The sequence below is a fragment of the Xenopus tropicalis genome, chromosome 8, assembly GCF_000004195.4.
Source record: "Xenopus tropicalis strain Nigerian chromosome 8, UCB_Xtro_10.0, whole genome shotgun sequence".
In the NCBI taxonomy this organism is placed as follows: domain Eukaryota; kingdom Metazoa; phylum Chordata; class Amphibia; order Anura; family Pipidae; genus Xenopus; species Xenopus tropicalis.
The window spans coordinates 129,171,351-129,190,588 of NC_030684.2; the positions used below are offsets into that span (position 1 = coordinate 129,171,351).

General features: G+C 42.9%; 1 protein-coding gene across 2 annotated transcripts; it reads right to left on the reverse strand.

Annotated features, from left to right (window-relative positions):
* Positions 1-1,665: 1,665 nt before the first annotated feature.
* anp32e (acidic nuclear phosphoprotein 32 family member E) lies at positions 1,666-18,088 on the reverse strand. Of its 2 annotated transcripts, none has more exons than XM_012968578.3 (7): positions 17,824-18,088; positions 9,054-9,203; positions 8,392-8,514; positions 6,433-6,595; positions 5,618-5,769; positions 4,552-4,618; positions 1,666-4,436 (listed from the first exon to the last, which is right to left on the reverse strand). In XM_012968578.3, exons 1-7 carry the CDS (start codon positions 17,875-17,877, stop codon positions 4,354-4,356), a joined length of 792 nt encoding a protein of 263 aa, XP_012824032.2. In that variant the 5' UTR covers positions 17,878-18,088; the 3' UTR covers positions 1,666-4,353.
* Between the last annotated feature and the right edge of the window lie 1,150 nt (positions 18,089-19,238).

Below are 19,238 nucleotides of genomic sequence, written 5' to 3' on the forward strand. Positions count from 1 at the left end.
GTTAACTACCCCCCACCCCCCCTTCTTAACAGTTTGCATTGGTGATTGGAAAGGTGCTAGCGCTCAGTGCTGCTGCAAAGCTTTAACACGCTGCAGAACAGGCTGACATGCAACTAAGCAGCTACATACATTCTGCTTTGATAAATGGGCCAGTCTGTTAAACCCTCTTGGCCGTCAGCAATATATTCCTGCTGGAACCCCTTCTGAGACAGCACCCCCCCCCCCTTTTTTTTAAAAATTTTATTATGTGAAATCCAGGAGCAGGGCTAGTCTTTATTATAATGGGGTTAATTTCAGTGAGGTTGAATAGGGAGATTATTGTGCCAAAGTAGGTGAACAGGAGATGGGGCAATTAATGTATAAACTCACCGAGCTGCCCCAGCACCTTTATTTTAACTAAGTTGTGCCTATACAAGACACCAAGCAGCTTCTAATGCAACCGGTGAGCTTAGCCTCTGAGCAAATGCAGCGTTGCTTCAGTGCCAACCTACCCCCCAGCTGCAAGTCCCACTTGTACCCACAAGATGGCCCAGTTGAGCCTCTGTTGATATCATAAGTCAGACACTTCTGTGACTTGTACAAAATCAGTCTGCCTGTGACCGTGTCCCTTTACATATTCACTATACGCCCAGCTTCTAATATAATTAAATAGTGCAGCCGCTGAAAGCATAAGAACTCTTCAGCAGACCTACCTAGGATTCTTCACTGAATGCATTTGGCTCAATAGCAGATAAGATTAGTGGACTTACCGGCAGCAGAATTGTCCATTGGATTTGTTGAGTATAGGCCATTAGAATTCCATAGTTGGCCAATGAGAAGCAGAGGCATTTGGTTAGAACCCATTACCTGATACACACGCTGAGGCTTTCCATAAGAACTTCTAAGAAAATAATTAAACACTAAATATATACACCTGTTACCTCCCTAATGCTTTCCAGCAGCATCAGTTATGGTGTGTGTGGTCAATGTGCTGTAATAAAGTAGCAGAGTTCAGACCTGAGATCCATACCAGAGAGAAATAGCCTACCCTGCTTGAATAAGCATGTTATAGAGTGTCCTATTCTAAGCAAATTTTCAATTGGTCTTCATTTTTTTTTTTTAATAATTTGCCTTTATCTTCTGACTCTTTCCAGCTTTCAAATAGGGGGTCACTGACCCCCGGCAGCCAAAAAACTGTTCCTCAGTGTTGCAACAATTTTATAGTTACTTTTTATTACTTAAAATTGATACAGGGCTAGACATGTTTCCCAGCTGCCCTCAGCCATATGACCTGTGCTCTGATAAACGTCTCTCTTTACTGCTGCGCTGCAAGTTGGGAGTGATCTCACCCCCCAGTAGCACAATAGGCAAGTAAGCAAACAGCAGCTCCCCAACACCTGCATTACTAAAAAATTTCCATTGCACCACCTAGTGGTAGATATAAGAATAGCACCCAATGGTAATACACCCAAGTCCAGCCAGTTACATGAATAGGGGAAACAATAGGTTACCTGAAAGCACTTGCATTGTAAAAGGCTGGCTATTGCAGTACAACGTGTGGTAATCGTTGTAATTATTTCCTCACCATTTGTGGTTTCAGATCCCCCTAAAAAAAGACAACTAGGGGTTAAACACAGGAATACGCCACACACAGGTCAGAACCACAAAATGACGGCTGCTCCACGCTATGTAACACTGTTATGGCTTTATTCAAAAACAAAGTCGCACATGTAGAGAATCAAAAAAAGTAACCGATCACACTATATACATACTGCCATAAAAGAGTATTTAAAATAGGACAAACCCCCTCTGCAAATATAAAAACCCGCCCTTATATATTTTCACCAAACGAAAAAAATAAAATAAAATATATATATATTTGAAAGGCCGGTGTTATGATAAGATAGAAAGTTTTGTTTCCAAGATGCATAAAGTGGCTTGCATGATACAAGGGAGAGGGTTTTTGGTATAGGAATAAATATATCACACCAGGCCCTGGTCGTATGTAAGGAGCATGTGGTAGCCATGCATCTATGTGATGAAGTCAGACTTACATGCCTCTATGTCTTTAATATACAACAGCATAGGGATGCCGCTATGGGCACAGATGGGAACAAAGAAAAAACTTATATATGTTTAAAATCATGGAAACCAAGAAACTATTTCCCTTGTCCAATAACTCCAAACCCCCAGGATTCATTACTCCCTACAGATCAGGAATTAAAGAGAATTAAGTTTGCCAGTACAATCTAATGACACTGTTAACATTTATTAACAAGCAATTATGGTCTTTTAAAAGGGAAACGGGCATCTAAGGGATTCATTATTACTCTCCAATGTTTACAAATTGTTTCAGGGAATATGTGCTGATATACGGGTCATATGAGGTGCTGCTTTCCAGGTTATTGAGCACGTTAACTAATCAACACTTTGCCATTAAATACAAGAACCATGAATGTAACAAACTGTATAGTTGGTGATGTCTTGTGGCGTTAGATCGGACATCCTTGCTTGGTCTGCCAAGAGTGTAGGGATCCAGAAAACCAGATGAAAACAGGCAGGGATGTGCATTTCTCTGTATTGTAAAATGGCCAATAGTAACCCCCCTCCTTAAAAGAATATGTAATAATGAAACATTATGGTACTGAAATCTGAATTTCTGTAGCAACAAGTGTTTTCATATAAAAAAAAAACAAAAAAACGAGGCAGCTTATGACTGTGGTTCCAACCCTATGGGTTTGGCCTTCAAAAATGTTTCTTAAAGAAAGAGTAACACCAAAACATGAAAGTGTTTTAAGGTAATTAAAATACAATTTACTGTTACCCTGCACTGGTACAGCTACTATAGTTTATATAAATAAGATAGTGTAGCCCCGGGGGCAGCTATTCAAGCTGGAATAAAAAGAAAAGGCTCACGCTACATAGCAGATAACAGATAAGACACCATTGTATTCTACGGAGTTTATGTTAGCCGTTATATAACCTGTGCCTTTCCTCCTTTTAAATAGCTGCCCTCCGGGGCTACACAATATTTATATAAATTATAGTAGTGTTTCTGAAGCAAACACACCAGTGAATGCAAAAGTACATTATAATTTAATTACTTTAATATATTTTAATTTTTTGGTGTTACTGTTCTTTTAAAGTAAAAGGGGGGCGGTGCTAATTTACTAGGCTCCACCCTGTGACCAGAAGATGCTCCTACCTTGAGTGGAACATTAGGATTGCCGATGCAAGCAGTGAAACTGCCATCTGAGGTGTCATGTGGAACAAGAAACCCATGTCAAAGCCACAAGGAAGGGTTTTTACACTTCATTTTATCTACAGAAAAGAGATCACTCAGTGATACTACTGGATTTCAGCAAGTCCCATTTAATCACTTTAAACACAAAACTGAACCTTAGCTGTTACCAGCAATTTCCCAAGGACAGGGAAATGGTAAGTGGCCGACCCTAGTGTAATATTAAGCAAACAGATTCTGCAGGGCGAAGACACACGGAGCTACTTAGTGGCAGCTACTTTTCACGGCTACTAAATGCCAGCAAATACCCTGCCATAGACAATACCGAGAATCGCCTCTGCCCAAACACACGTAGAGACAATGATCAGTAAATGATCAGCATTGTCTATTTTAGTAGCCGTGACAAGTAGCTGCTACTAGTAGCTCTGTGTGTCTTCACCCTAAAACAGCAGCTTTGTCAATGTCAAAACCAACCACCTTCAAGAAGGGTTGTTTACCTTTAAATTAACTTTTAGTATGATGTGATGTGGCCCTCACCTATTCAGCTTTCAGTCTGCCTGGTTACTAAGGTAAGTGGGAACCAGCAACCAGAGTTTTAACTGCAACTGCAGAACAAAAGGCAAAGTTGCAAAAACTACAAAGAATGAAAACAAAGAATTGCTGTTAGAATCTCATTGCTTACGTGATACTAAAAGTTAACGGTGAACATCTTTAAAGGTGAGGCAGAAACCACGACTGCCGTTTGACAATGCCATAAAGCATTCTTGGTTTGCTTTACAAGTCCTATTAGAACTATGGAGCAGAGAAACAATTTCATGTCTGGGCTAATGGCTCCCCACCCTAAACCCACCCCCATAAAAGGACCCTAAAACGTGGTTAAGCCCTCTGGAACACAAGATATTACAATGGGGTCAGAAAGGGAAACTAAATGTACTAACAGGATCTTACATCTTACTTGGAATGATAAAAAGGGCACACAAATTGTAAAATCACACTTTGCCTATAAAAAGTTACCAAGTTAAATTCTGTAGGGATATCTATTGTACATGTAGAGACATACAGATCTGCATTATTCTAGCATTAACCCAAGGGCTCAGAAAAGAGACTGGTCCTAGCCTCCAGAAACAATGGCTTCAATCTTCATCCTCATCTCCGTCATCTTCTGGGTCCCGTTTCCTCTTCTCTCCCCGATCAGCTGCTGCTGCTGCTTCATCCTCTTCTAGAAACAAATAAAATTATTATGTCAGACCTGTATAGTGGGATATAGGGGGCAAACAAATCAGAATTACAGCTTTTTTTGCAGATATACAATAGTATCACCAAGAACATACCATCTTCCTCCTCCTCTTCCTCCCCTTCGGCACCATCTTCAACGTAATCGTCATCATCCTCCTCATCCTAATAAGACAAGAACAATTATTATTTGCACCTCTAAGTGTTGCATATTCACTAATCTAATGGCAAATCAGTGAGGGCATTTGTAGATGCTGCCATTAAAGGAAAACTAAACCCTAAAAATGAATATGGCTAAAAATGCCATATTTAATATAATGAACTTACTGCACCAGCCTAAAGGTTCTGCATCTCTACAGTGGTAACGATCCAGGTGTCAGGGGCACTGCACATGCTCAGTGTGCTATGAGCTCAGGTCAGACAGTGAAAAGATGGGGAGCTACTGGGGGCATCTATCTTCCTGCCTTGGGACTTGTTTTTGGAACCCCAAAAGCTAAGGTGTAGTATTTCTAGCCCACTAGAAAAGCTTTAAGTTAAGCTTTAAGATAGATTAAGAACAAAAAAAAAAACAAAAAAACCCGGAATGGGACTGACCTATTGGCCCACAGGCCAGATACTGTATAAGGAGCTAAGCAAGGTAATGTTGCCTATTGCCTGTATGTTTGGCCCATTGCCCATATTACCAAATTTACACGTAACCCCAGCTTTATTCATTTTGGATAAAAGTTTTGCAAAAATGACAACATAATGCAATTTAACAGTCAGTCATTGTTTGCGGTGCACTTGATCACCTCCACAAACTTTATATTACTGTGTCCTGCCCAGGGGCGGGCCAAGCCGACCGGGCGCCCTAGGCAACACGGGTCAGCCACCTCGCCCCCGTGTGCTTTCGCGCATGCGCAGTTGAGGGGGGCGGGGTTTGCGACGCGATCGATCATTGCTCCCACCGCATGACAAGCGGCGGGCCAATGACTAAGAGAGCAGACTAGGGGTAGGCAGGAGAAGGTCCTGCAAGGTGCCCCCCAATCGTTGCGCCCTAGGCAGCTGCCTCTTCTGCCTACCCCTAGTTCCGGCCCTGGTCCTGGCCATCTACCTGGCAAAGAAGCGTGCTAAAAAAATATATTCCCAATAACCTATGATTTATATGCAGATCTGAATACTTACACGAATCTCTTCTTTCATTAAATACGACAGCCCAACTTCTTCCTCCTCCTCCTCCTCCTCTTCGTCTCCTAAATCTGAGGCACCTTCTTCATCCTCATCTTCCTCGTAACCCCGTGGTCCTGGTTCTTCATCATCATACTCATACTCATCATCTGTGTATGCAAAATGCATGTAATGGAAAAGGTCGATGGCACAGCACTGTGCAAAGGGGTGAGGACTGTATTTTAAATCTAGTTAGATGAATCAGTGTCTTACTTTATGTTCAATGCCTGCAGGGTCGGACTGGGCCGATGCGACACCAGAAAAAACCTAGCAAGCCCCAGTGGGCCCTGCACACCCCCCAGTCCGACCCTGAATGCCTGTGTGCTCTCTAAACTTTAAACTCAAGCCTATGATTAAGTGCTTGGTAAGCATAAAACGCGTTAGGCTTTGTACATGGGGTTTATTTTAATGGAGCAATAAAGTTCATATCTTTTAGCTTTTATGCTTTCGTGCAGATTTATATTTAGCCACTGTTCCCCTCTTTGGCCATTAGAGGGTATAAATTGCACCTATATTCCGGATTTTTATATACAGCAATAATGGTCCCACATTCTGGCTTTTGAAGGAAATATACTAACATGTGACCAAAGCCCGTATAATTAGCTTTGGTTACCCATTGGACAAATCAGTTAGAAGCCAGAATCATGTATTCTGTGGGCCATGATTACCGTGTTTAGAGAATTATTCAGGCCTAGCTTAGCCTATGGATACATGTCAAACTATTAAAGAAGAATGTATGCAGGTTATAGATATAAAACAAACAGGATATTTACCATCATCATCCTCTTCCGAGTCTGGGGCTTCGTTATCCTCCTGATCAAACCCATCCAGGTATGTAATTTGGGAAAGCCGCTGAAAGATGTTTTCTCTGTAATCTTCTAGGTTTGTGATCTCACAGTTAAACAGGTCCAAGCTCTTTAAATTTTTTAAGTTGGCCTGAAATCAAAATAAGATGTTGCCTTAAGCATAAATTCACGGAGCTGAATACTTACAGCCTGAGAATGAATGGGTGGATTAATGCAATGGTGCGCCATGATGGAGCAGATAAGCAAACAATGCAATACAATTAGGAATCAATAGAATGCTAGTTTAGGAGAATAAAGTGGGAATAACCTGTTGGTTGCAGAAAAAAGTGTTTTAAATTAAATGACAATATAATGTTACCCTGCACTGGTAAAAACTATTTGCTTCAGAAACATTATTATAGTTTATATAAACAAAGCTGTTGTGTATCCAAGGGAGCAGCTATTCAAAGCAGAAAAAGGAGAAGAGAGACAGGTTACATAGAACAGAAGCTCTGCAGTATACAATGGGATTCTACACAGCTTATCTGTTATCTTTATGTAACCAGTGCTATTTAGCCCTAATTCAACTTGAATGGCTGCCCCCTGGCTACACAGCAGCTTTGTTTATATAAACTATTGAAGCCTTTCTGAAACAACTTTTACCAGTGCAGGGCAGAAGTACACTTGGGGGTATATTTATCATGCTGTGTAAAAAGTGGAGTAAAACATCACGGGTGATGTTGCTGATAGCAGCCAATCAGATGCTTTGCTTTGGTTTTCCAACTGTTGAAATCTAATTGCTGAATGGTTACCCTGGGTAACATCACCGGTAATGCTTCACTCCACTTTTTACACAGCATGATAAATATACCCCATATTTTAACCACTTTTACATTTTTTTGGCATTACTGTGCCTGCAATAAATCTTTGCTTAGGCGGCGACATAACCGCTCATAAATGCCTTTCCACCGGCACAAATACTAATCTCTGGCGGATAGGCCTTTACAGTGCTTCAGTTTTCCAAATTCATGCAAAGTGCCCTCCTGCTGGCAACTTGGTGCAACTTCAGCAAACCAAAGTGATGCCAAGGCCTTTCCAGCAGCGACTCCTATTGTTGCTGGCGGAAAGGCATTTTGGATCGGTTAGTTGCCCGCGATAGAGAGCTGCCATATTATGTAGGGCATCACCCTTAAGAGGGGCTTGGATGACTTCTTGAACAAGCATAATAACCAATATCTATTGTGATCTTAAAGGTGTTGTTCACCTTTGAGTTAACTTTTAGTATGATGTAGAGAGCGATATTCTGAGACAACTTGCAACTGCTCTTCATTTTTTATTGTTTGTAGTTTTTTTGTTATTTCAGCTTTTGTTCAGCAGCTCTCCAGAGTTTCAGCAGCTGTTTGGATCCAAATTACCTTAGCAACCAGAGTGTTTGAATGAAAGACTGATAGGTGAATAGAAAAATTAAGTACTAAAACGTTAACACTTAAACTGTACTTTCACAGAGCAATAGTTTTTTTTAGCTGCTGAGCCCCATTCGAAAACTGCAAATAGTTAGAAGGGAAATAGTTCAAAAACTATAAAAAATAATGAAGACCAAAATAAGTCGCTTAGAATTGGCCATTCTGTAACATTCTAAAAAGGTAAATTAGGGTGAACCACCCCTTTAAGATCTACGTTTAGTATAGGTATAACATATGTATTGATAGTATTATTATCATTTATAAAGCGCCAACATATCCCACAGCGCTGTACAATAAGTGGGTTTCATACATTGGGCATACAGAGTAACATATAAAGCAGTCAAGTAAAGCTATGTGTACATATAGGCTCTGAGCATTTGAAGGGGTTTAAACTTTTCCACCCAAAATAACTACATAACCTGAAACTATATATTATTAGCAAAGTCTGTTTAGAGATAACCAACTAAAAACACAGTATACTCACAAGCGATTCCACTGTGCTCAGGTCTTTAATCTTGTTACCACTCAGGTTGAGGTAAGTAATGTTGGGACACCTTTCAGTCAACACGTCCAGCCCTCCAGAGATACTGTTGTCACTGAGCTCCAGCTGCACGGGGGGAAAGAAACTTAAATGAGGATCTGCGGCATAAACATACCAGGCACCACTTTCAAACATAATAAGTAAGATAAACTATTCTTTTACACAGCACACTCTTTGGCTCCAACAACTTCCACCCCCTTGTCAGCATAAAAATGAGATTTTTATTAAACATTCGTATTCTCCCCCGGATGCCGACAGTCCAGCAGGATGACAGATTCCATTATATTGTCATATGTTACATGTAACTTGTGACCAAATGTTTAATCACAAAGCAAGACCTGAACCCAAAGTATCTAAAACAGACGACCCCTTTCCTAAAAATAGTGGCACACAGGGACATTTTGGGCACTATGGACAGCTGCAGAGCTAGTCTGTGGTGGGGAATGTTCTGGGCACTGTAATACTGCATGTTTGGGCCCAAACAGCACAGTGTGCCATTATCTAAAGTGGTGTCGCTGTGCTGAAAGGCAAATGTTTCTCTGCACGAAGGTGACCCTGCTACATGTTCCAAGAACAAGCAGTTCAGCATATCCCTGGCTTCTTACTTTTCTGAGCTTAGGTAACTTTGGAAGCTTTGACAATGATTTCAACTCTACGTTGGCCATGCTGAGGAACTCCAGCTCTTTGTAGGTGTCATTCAAGCCTTCAATCTCTCCATCGACGGACCGACAATTGTCTAACACCAATTCGGCCACCTGCCAAAACAAAAACAGAGAGGAATTTAAAGATGAACAGTTGAGTTTTAGAAAAAAAAGTCTACCCATAAAGATATGGGGGAAGGGTGCTAAGCGAGCACTACGGGGCACGCGATAGTATTTGTGCCCTCTGGTCACGTAAATTATTTTTATGTTTGGGGGCCATACATGGGCCGATTTTAGATGCCAATATCAGTCCTTTAGACATATTCAACAGCTTATCTGCCCTTTTATAGGCACAAACGACGGGCCTGCATGATAGACATTTGCCCTGAAATCGGCCAGGTTTGAGTTCTCCAACAGATCGGCTCGTTTATGCAGTCCCCAAACCAAAAGCGCCTATACAGGTATGTGAACTATTATCCAGAATGCTCGGGACCTTGGGTATTCCAGATAAGAGGTCTTTCCGTAATTTGGATTTCAATACTTTAAACATGTCTTCTAAACATGTAATAAACCCAACAGGATTGTTTTGCCTTCAATATCTCTCCGAGGGGATCTGTTATCCGGAAGCCCATTATACAGAAAGTTCCGAATTACGGAAAAGCCATCTCTCATAGACTCAGATCACACAGATTATAAGCAAATAATTCTAATTTTTGAAAAATTATTTCCTTTTTATCTGTAATAAAAAAACAGTACCTGTACTTGATCCCAACTAAGATATAATTACCCCTTATTGGGGGCAGAACAGCCCTATTGGGTTTATTTAATGGTTAAATGATTCCCTTTTCTCTGTAATAAAACAGTACCTGTACTTAGGGGAGGGTATTATGAGTAATGTAACAGTGTTTGCAGATGACACAAAACTCTGCAGACCAGTCAATTCTATCCAGGATGTGACATCCCTGCAGCAGGATCTTGACCAACTGGCAATCTGGGCAGCTAAGTGGCAGATGAGATTTAATGTGGATAAATGTAAGGTCATGCACCTGGGATGTAAAAATATGCAAGCCCCGTATACCCTTAATGGGACTGCACTAGGCAAATCCATAATGGAGAAGGACCTTGGAGTCCTTGTAGATAATAAACTTGGCTGTAGCAAGCAATGCCAGGCAGCAGCTGCAAGGGCAAACAAGGTTTTGAGCTGTATTAAAAGGGGTATAGATTCACGGGAGGAGGGGGTTATTCTTCCCCTTTACAGAGCGCTGGTAAGGCCCCATCTAGAATATGCTGTTCAGTTTTGGTCTCCAGTGCTCAAACAGGACATTATTGAGTTAGAGAGGGTCCAGAGAAGGGCAACTAAGCTGGTAAAGGGTATGGAAAGCCTCAGTTATGAAGAAAGACTGGCCAAGTTGGGTCTGTTTACACTGGAGAAGAGGCGCTTAAGAGGTGACATGATAACTATGTATAATTATATAAGGGGATCATATAATAACCTTTCTAATGTTTTATTTACCAGTAGGTCCTTCCAACGGACACGAGGGCACCCACTCCGTTTAGAAGAAGGGAGGTTCCATTTGAATATTTGGAAAGGGTTTGTTACTGTGAGAGCTGTGAAGTTGTGGAATTCCCTCCCCGAATCAGTCGTACTGGCTGATACATTATATAGCTTTAAGAAGGGGCTGGATGGATTCTTAGCAAGTGAGGGAATACACGGTTATGGGAGATAGCTCTTAGTACAAGTTGATCCAGGGACTGGTCCGATTGCCATCTTGGAGTCAGGAAGGAATTTTTTCCCCTCTGAGGCAAATTAGAGAGGTTTCAGATGGGGTTTTTTGCCTCCTCTGGATCAACTTGTAGTTAGGCAGGTTAGGTATAGGCATTATGGTTGAACTTGATGGACGTATGTCTTTTTTCAACCCAACTTACTATGTTACTATGTTACTTGATCCCAACTAAGATATAATTACCCCTTATTGGGGGCAGAACAGCCCTATTGGGTTTATTTCATGGTTAAATGATTCCCTTTTCTCTGTAATAATAAAACAGTACCTGTACTTGATCCCAACTAAGATATAATTACCCCTTATTGGGGGCAGAACAGCCCTATTGGGTTTATTTAATGGTTAAATGATTCCCTTTTCTCTGTAATAATAAAACAGTACCTGTACTTGATCCCAACTAAGATATAATTACCCCTTATTGGGGGCAGAACAGTCCTATTGGGTTTATTCAATATTTAAATGATTTTTTAGCAGACTTAAAGTGGACCTGTCACCCAGACATAAAAAGCTGTGTAATAAAAGCCCTTTTCAAATTAAACATGAAACCCAAAATCATTTTTTTATTACCACATCCATACCCATTATAAAAGCATTTGAAAATCCCAGCTGTCAGTCATATATTGCCTGCCCCGCCTCTATGCCTTAGGCATAGAGGTGGGGCAGACAGTTACTTTCACTTTCAGTTCAGAACTTTTTAGATGTTGCTGCACTACTCACATTCCCCCTCCCTCCTCACCATGCAATTTTGTAACCAGTGCATGGACATGGGCATTAGGTTCCCCCATACTGGCACAGAAACAAGATATTGGCAGAATGCAATGCCTGCTTTGATAACAGTGTCCACAAAATGGCCCCTGCCTGCTTGCTGCAATTGTGAATTCCAAGGCTGAAGAAACTAAGACTAAAATAATTTATATAGTGTAAGTTTTTTTGCTTGACAACCACAATAGAAAACAATTTGGAATTATTTCTTAAGGTGACAGGTCCGCTTTAAGGTAGGAGATCAAAATTACAGAAATATCCCTTATCCGGAAAACCCCAGGTCCCGAGCATTCTAGATAATGGGCTCAATACCTGTATAAGCTACAGTTTTATTAGAAAAAAAGATCATTTTTAAAAAGCTGAATGATTTGATTAAATTGAAGTCTATGATAACAGGTTTCTGGATGACTGATCCTATACCTATATATTTTAGCCTTTCACAGTCAATACCCAAGATTTCACATTAATAAAAAAGGTTAATTTGCTAAAATGACACAAGTTATGGTAAATCCTGATCCCACAACATCATTCTCCAAGGTCAGAGTAAAGCGGAAGGAAGATTTGGAAAGGACGCCCCCCTACAGCAAGCTTCCATGCATTACAGGAGTAGGCTGGGGGGGGAAGCTTGTGTATCAAATGACCTACATTTGGAAACATCTGCTGAGAGCAACAAGTTACTTATATCAGTGGCCTCTGACAGCAGGCAAGTGGGGGCTGCAAGATGATCACTTAAAGAGCAGCTGTCTAAGCAAGCCGGGAGGGGGGTGGAATTATTAAGAGATTACTGTTCTTCAAGCCAGACCACCAGAACAACGTCGACACATGCCGAATGGCCACGGCTTTTATTAAAGCTCCCGACTTTAAACCACCAGAAGACAGCTGGGCATTGCTAACACACACTGTCGTACTGCTGGAAGGTAGAGTATGCTATCGCTGGCGGCCATGCAGCTCAATACGGAGTGGGCTTATAGATAAGCGAATAGTGCCGGGCAGGCAAAACAGGAAACTAATCACATGTAAGATCTGCCTGTATTGTGTATTACGTGCCTTTATTACTACTACATATCAGTAAAGCGCCTTACTGTTAGCCATAAGCAGAAGGTGGAAGCCATTTATTACTGCAGTAGTTCCCAAATGGTGGGTTTGCCCTATAAAGGGATCCCTTTAATACAATCTCACTACTTTACCAGCCAATTGAAAATGGCCCTATGTTTATTAAAGAAGAAGTCTGTATAAGGCACCAAAACGACAGTACAATTTGTTACATAGTAACAACGAGCTTTCTGGCAGGGAAAGGTGGATATGAATGTGCAAGGTAAGGTTTTACTGGGACGTCGGCACAAACATCTTCCTCCCAGTGTGATAAGCGAGGGAGGCGCTGAGCAGTTGTATAAGATCACGGCAGAAGGCCAAAGGGGGAGGAGACGAGCAGATGGGGAAAGCCTTGGTTTCGGCGCCCAAGGGGGCGGAATTACAACCGGCTCAGGTCGGCCGAATAAGAGTTAAACACAATCAAATCTCCTGTCTGTCTAATTCAGCAATCACAAAATGTGATAATCCTACAGTGGCAGGCCTGCTTAGTGTCTTACCCACTCGCCCACCCACCTTCCACAGGAAGTGACCCCCACCCCCAGTGATGTTAAAGAGACCACGGTGCTTTCAATATGCCTTGCACAGGAAATGGTCACTCTGCCTTTCTTAAAGGGGACCTGGCAAGCTAAGAAACAATTGCAAACCCTTTTCTATCGGGTTAGTAGAGCAAAATAAACTTTACTTACACTTTATAAAGTTACTTAATTTTTTTCCCCCTGCAGTCTTGGAATTCACAGTTGCAGCCAGCAGGCCGGCGCCATTTTGTGACAAGCTTTGTTTCACCCCCAAATCTTATACAGAAGGTGCTAAAGTTATTGTAATTAAAAATCCGAACTGTCAATCATATTGCCTGCCCCGCCTCTATGCCTGACAGCTCGGATTTTTAATTACATTTATAACAGGTATGGATGATTTAATTAAAATTTGGCTTTCATGTTTCAATTTCAAAGAACTTTTACAGCTTTGTGTGTGGGTGACAGGTCCCCTTTAACAATGAAGTGTGATTCCAACAGCTTTATACCGATACTTCATCTCTAGTGGCTTCCACTAACTGCCCGAAGGGTCACACAGCCAGGTAATGGCAAGCATTAAGCTGTGCTCTATAGGTAACATCCTCGCAAGTCGTCAAAGCACAAAAAGCAGCCGAGTACTTGAGGAAGAGGATGGTGACCCTGGAAGCACCGTGCATGTGGATTACCTCAAAAGGAAATACAAGAAAATCCTGTTCTTGTACGTTTGTAGGAGAGCCGGCCTGTGGGTTACCTCTATACCCGGCTGAATCCCCGAGGCTGGATCGTACAGGTACAGAGCACCCAAATCGTGCAAACGGAAGGAGTGTTTAATGCACAGTAAATAATTGCCTACGGCTTCCTGTCACTGTCAGGCAGTTAAGGGCCCTTACACACAAGTGGTCACTTAAGTGTCCCCCTGCGGGTGCTTCTAATGAATACCGATGCAAGGGAATAAGGGGGTTTATGCACCATTGGGCACAGGAGAGACACTGCATGTTGCATCTCATCAGCAGCCTGAATGGAATGAATGGGATTTGGTGTATCCCATAAACAAGTCACATCCTCAATGGCATGTAAAGGTGGCCATACACGCTAAGATCTGCTCGCTTGCCAAGCGAGCAAATCTTCTCCCAATATCCCCACCTACGGGATATTGGGCTAATTCGGTCGCTTGGCCCTGGGGCCAAACGATTGAATTAGAACAACGAGTATAGACACAGTCAGTTCGGGTACCGCATCAACAAGCCAATGTGGTCCTCGATCCGACTAAGTTTTAAAACCTGCCCGATTTCAGGCCAGATATCGGTCGGGCAGGCCCGTCGTTAGCACCCATATACACTGGTCAATTAGCTGCCAAATTGGTCGAAGGGACCTATATCGGCCAGTGTATGGCCACCTTTACTCTCCATGTCACCATTAGCTGAATTCTTGAATGACTGACCCTTTTCCACATGTGATGATTTAAGTAACTTTCAAGGAAAAGGTCAGCGCACTCCTATTTAAGAGTTGAAGGGTCTAGTATCCCATAGTAACCAATCACAAAGGTAGCCTTTGTTGGTCACAGTTCCAAAAGACACTGGTTGCTATTGGTTTCTAGAACTGGTGCAAACTTTGCGACACACTCGTACCAGGGATACAGGATGATGTTTAAGGCAAAAGGTATAACCATTTTGGAAACACATCACACCTGTCTACACCATAAAACATCCCTAGAATATTTAGCCAGTATCTGCAAACCTGTATAGTCTACACAAGCTGGTGGCCATTTGGGTCACAAATTGCCCCCCCCCCCCCCCCCCCCTCTTTTATTTACCTATCATCTTCTGTAAGCCAGCAGTAGGTTCAAACTGCACTTTTTTGTGCAGGGCAATTAGTTGCTGGATTTTAAAAATCATGGTGACTAATTTCCCGCCTGTCTTCTCCCAAAATCTTGCTCACTCCCCTCCCCAACATGAACTACCTATTTATAAAGCTGCAGAGATACGGAACCCTCTAGGTGTGCCATTAATTAAAGTGCATCCACCTGAAGTACACTGGAGTTTATGCCAAATGAATCTGCTGTAGCTAAAGTTTGCTGAACTGTGTGAGCAGGATACATTAAGGGCCAAGACACACAGAGCTATTTAGTAGCAGCTGCTTGTCACGGCTATTAAACGCCAGGAAATCCCCTGCCATAGACAATACTGATAATTTCCTCTGCTAAAAACACATGTAGACACAACTATCAGTAAATGATCAGCATTGTCTATTTTGTAGCCATGACAAGTAGCTGCTACTAGTAGCTCCATGTGTCTTCACCCTCAGGAGGAATCTAAAGTTTTTTTCACAGGCCCCAGAATTTGGCCCTGATGATATGGGACCTTAAATAACAGCAAGCACCATCTAAACTCCCGCCATGAACCCTCCTACACAGCAACCACAACAAGGCCCTCCTGGGGTAACTGTACCCACCCACAGATCCTTACCTGTGCTGCTCTGGCACCGACTCACAAACCCTGGCATTCTAGGCTACTGCTTCTCAACCTTATGAATTAAGATCCAAAAACAGGACAGATTTATCACAATCCTACTTATTGCAGGGCTATCATTGGGAAGGAGACAAATGACAACTTTGTTAGGGTGAAGACACACAGATACTAGTAGCAGCTACTTGTCACAGCTACTAAAATAGACAATGCTGATCATTTATTGATAAATGTCTCCACATGTGTTTTAGCAGAGGCAATTCCCAGTATTGTCTATGGCAGTGTATTTTCTAGAGTTAGAAAAAGCAGCTGCTACTAGTAGCTCAGTGTGTCTTCACCCTCAGAGAGCAGGCACTACGTTTAATGTGGGTTTATCTACAGAAGTTAACTAACTTTTAAATTAATGAAAAAAGTTCACTTCCTATAAGGGTGAAGAAACACCGAGCTACTAGTAGCAGCTACTTTTTCATGGCTACTAAACTCCAGAAAATCCCCTGCCATAGACAATACTGAGAATTGCCTCTGCTAAAACACATGTAGAGACAGTTAGCAGTAAATGATCAGCATTGTCTATGTTAGTAGCCACAACAAGTAGCTGCTACTAGTAGCTCCATGTGTCTTCACCCTAAAGTTACATTTATTTGCAGTTAAAAGCAGCGTTTCTTTAATTCCTTTCTGGTCTCGGTGTCTGACTCATGAAACAATGTAGCCGGAGTCCCTTCCCCTTCAGGTCTGCCCATCAGCTGGCTTCTGCTACATTATTTCAGAAAGGCAGAGAAAACAATGCAGCGGGACGGAGACGCCGCTTTCGGCAGCAATTACAATCCCCAAGTGACTGAGCGTCGGAATCTAGAGAGGAAAGTGGCAGGAATGGCCGGTATTATTGTTACACATGGCCGGAGCACATGGTTGGGTGGCACATACACCCCACTGCACTATCCTATAGGGCAAGCAGAACTACAGCAACCACACTGACATCAAGCAACAGAACCGCTCCCTGGCTCATACTAAGGTCCAATCAGGGCACATATTGCTCAAATGATGCTTAACTACAACTCCCAGCAATCCCCAACGTACAAGGGTTAAAGCATGCTGGGAGTTGTAGGAAAGTAACAAGTGGGGAGCCAAGAATAAGAAAGCCCCACATAGACCGTCAGTTGTTAAACCACACTGACATCAAGCAACAGAACCGCTCCCTGGCTCATACTAAGGTCCAATCAGGGCACATATTGCTCAAATGATGCTTAACTACAACTCCCAGCAATCCCCAACGTACAAGGGTTAAAGCATACTGGGAGTTGTAGGAAAGTAACAACTGGGGAGCCCAAGGCTAAACCCCCCCAGACCTTCAGTTGTTGAACTACAACTCCCAGCAATCCTCAACGTACAAGCAAGGGTTAAAGCATACTGGGAGTTGTAGGAAAGTAACAACTGGGGAGCCAAGCCCCCCCACAGACCATCAGTTGTTGAACTACAACTCCCACCAATCAACGTACAAGCAAGGGTTAAAGCATACTGGGAGTTGTAGGAAAGTAACAACTGGGGAGCCCAAGGCTAAAAGCCCCCCACAGACTGTCAGTTGTTGAACTACAACTCCCAGCAATCCTCAACGTACAAGCAAGGGTTAAAGCATACTGGGAGTTGTAGGAAAGTAACTGGGGAGCCAAGCCCCCCCCAGACCTTCAGTTGCTGAACTACAACTCCCAGAATGCTCTGCTGGTGCTGGCTGCAGACGAACTATAATGGCAGCCACCTGTAGCTGAAGGGAATAGTAGTTTCCTTAGCGTTACAAGCACCAGAGGCTGCTGGGAGTTGTAGTTCATGCACCTACAGTGTGCAGGTTATAAATGTGGCGCTAGTAAAGCAGTGAGCGCCCCCCTCCTACTCCTCAGGGGCACTGGGCCCTCTCCTGCCATGAGGTGGGGCCGGTCCCTCTCTCTCCCCTCCCTCCATCACCTTCTCATCCAAACTTTGCGAGTGCGGGACAGAAAAGAGACGAGCCCGGCGGGCTACGGAGCGAAAGGAGATCCCCCCCACTATAAAGACATATATATACCCATACGAGTTCCCCCCCTCCTGCCCATGCACGGTGGTACAACCCATAAGCCCCAAAGAATCCCACCTCGGAAGGATTCCTGTTCCTCAACTCCAAGCTGATGCGCTTCTTCATCTCCATTTTCCCGGGCCAATGTCTTGACGCCTCACGCACAAAGAAACTTTCACCAGAACGGCGGGAAAACAACCAAAAATCAAGAGAAAAATAAAGCGAAGGCTAAAACCAAAACAGAAGTGTCCGACGCGGGCTGTTTGACTCCCCTCTCCACAGGGCTTCCTACTCTCTCAATGGCCGCTCACTAACTGAGACTCCATTACACAGCACAGGCATCCCCTTCGCTAAGTTGACGCCCCTCCCACGCAACGATTGGCTGTCCGCTCAGGGATCGTGGCTATTATTGGTGGTCAATTATGTCAGTCAGGTTCTTCCAAATAGAACGCCGCACCATTGGCTGGAAGTATGAGCGCAGTAAATTCGGATTGGCTGCTGCTTTTGTCCATCTCGGGGGGGATGCGTTGGTTTTTTTTAATTTTTTTTTTTTTTTTTAATCTTTTAATGTCGTTTGACCCAGGCGTCGTGTCTTTGTGTATTCAGTGCTTTCGCGCCCTATTTTAGGTCAGGGAAGCGTTGTGTGAGGTGGGATATCTGCTAATGTAGGGGCTACTTCGCTTGCGATAAATCAATGTAATGGTAGAGTAGGCTGGAATACGCGCAAGGATACCTTAAATGTACGATAAAGAGAAACACGAACTAATTGTAGTCATTTGTTACCGCCAAAATGGCTAGAGGGAAGGCAAAGGAGCCTTTTAGGTTATTTGATCGTTTGTCCTGGGCCCGTCTGTGGCCATATTGGGTACATATGTCGGCATATTAAGTCTTATATAGATATGAAGACGTATTAGTGGGTCCAAAAATTATTTTAGAGCCCTGTATAAGCTTTGGAAATAAGCCATGTAAAGAAATATATATTTTGAAGCTGGGTGTCTGTTATTATACAGCCTTGTCCAACTAGTACTCCCAGGGTCCTAGTTATGGTGTTAAATTGAGCAAATACATAAAGACTTGGTTGGTGAGGTTGCTAACCAATCCGATTTGGCCATACACGGGCCTATAGTAGCTGCCGATATGGGTCCCTTAAGCAAAAAAGTGTCTGCACACTCAGAAAGTACAAAAGAAACAAATCTTTTATTAAATACAAAACAGAAAATACAGCCCAACGCGTTTCAACCCAATAAAGGGTCTTCATCAGGAGAAAAAAAAGTTAAAAAAGGGGCAGGATATGTGTCCCTAAAGGTGGCCACACACAGGCAGATCCGCTTGCTTGGCTTCATCCGATATCCCCACCTACGGGTGGGGCCAAACGATCGAATTCTGCACGCGGCCTGGGGCCAAACGATCGAATTCTGCACGCGGCAATGGGGCAGTCGGTTCTGGGACCGCATCAACGAGCCGATGCGGTCCCCGATCCGACGGGATTTTCT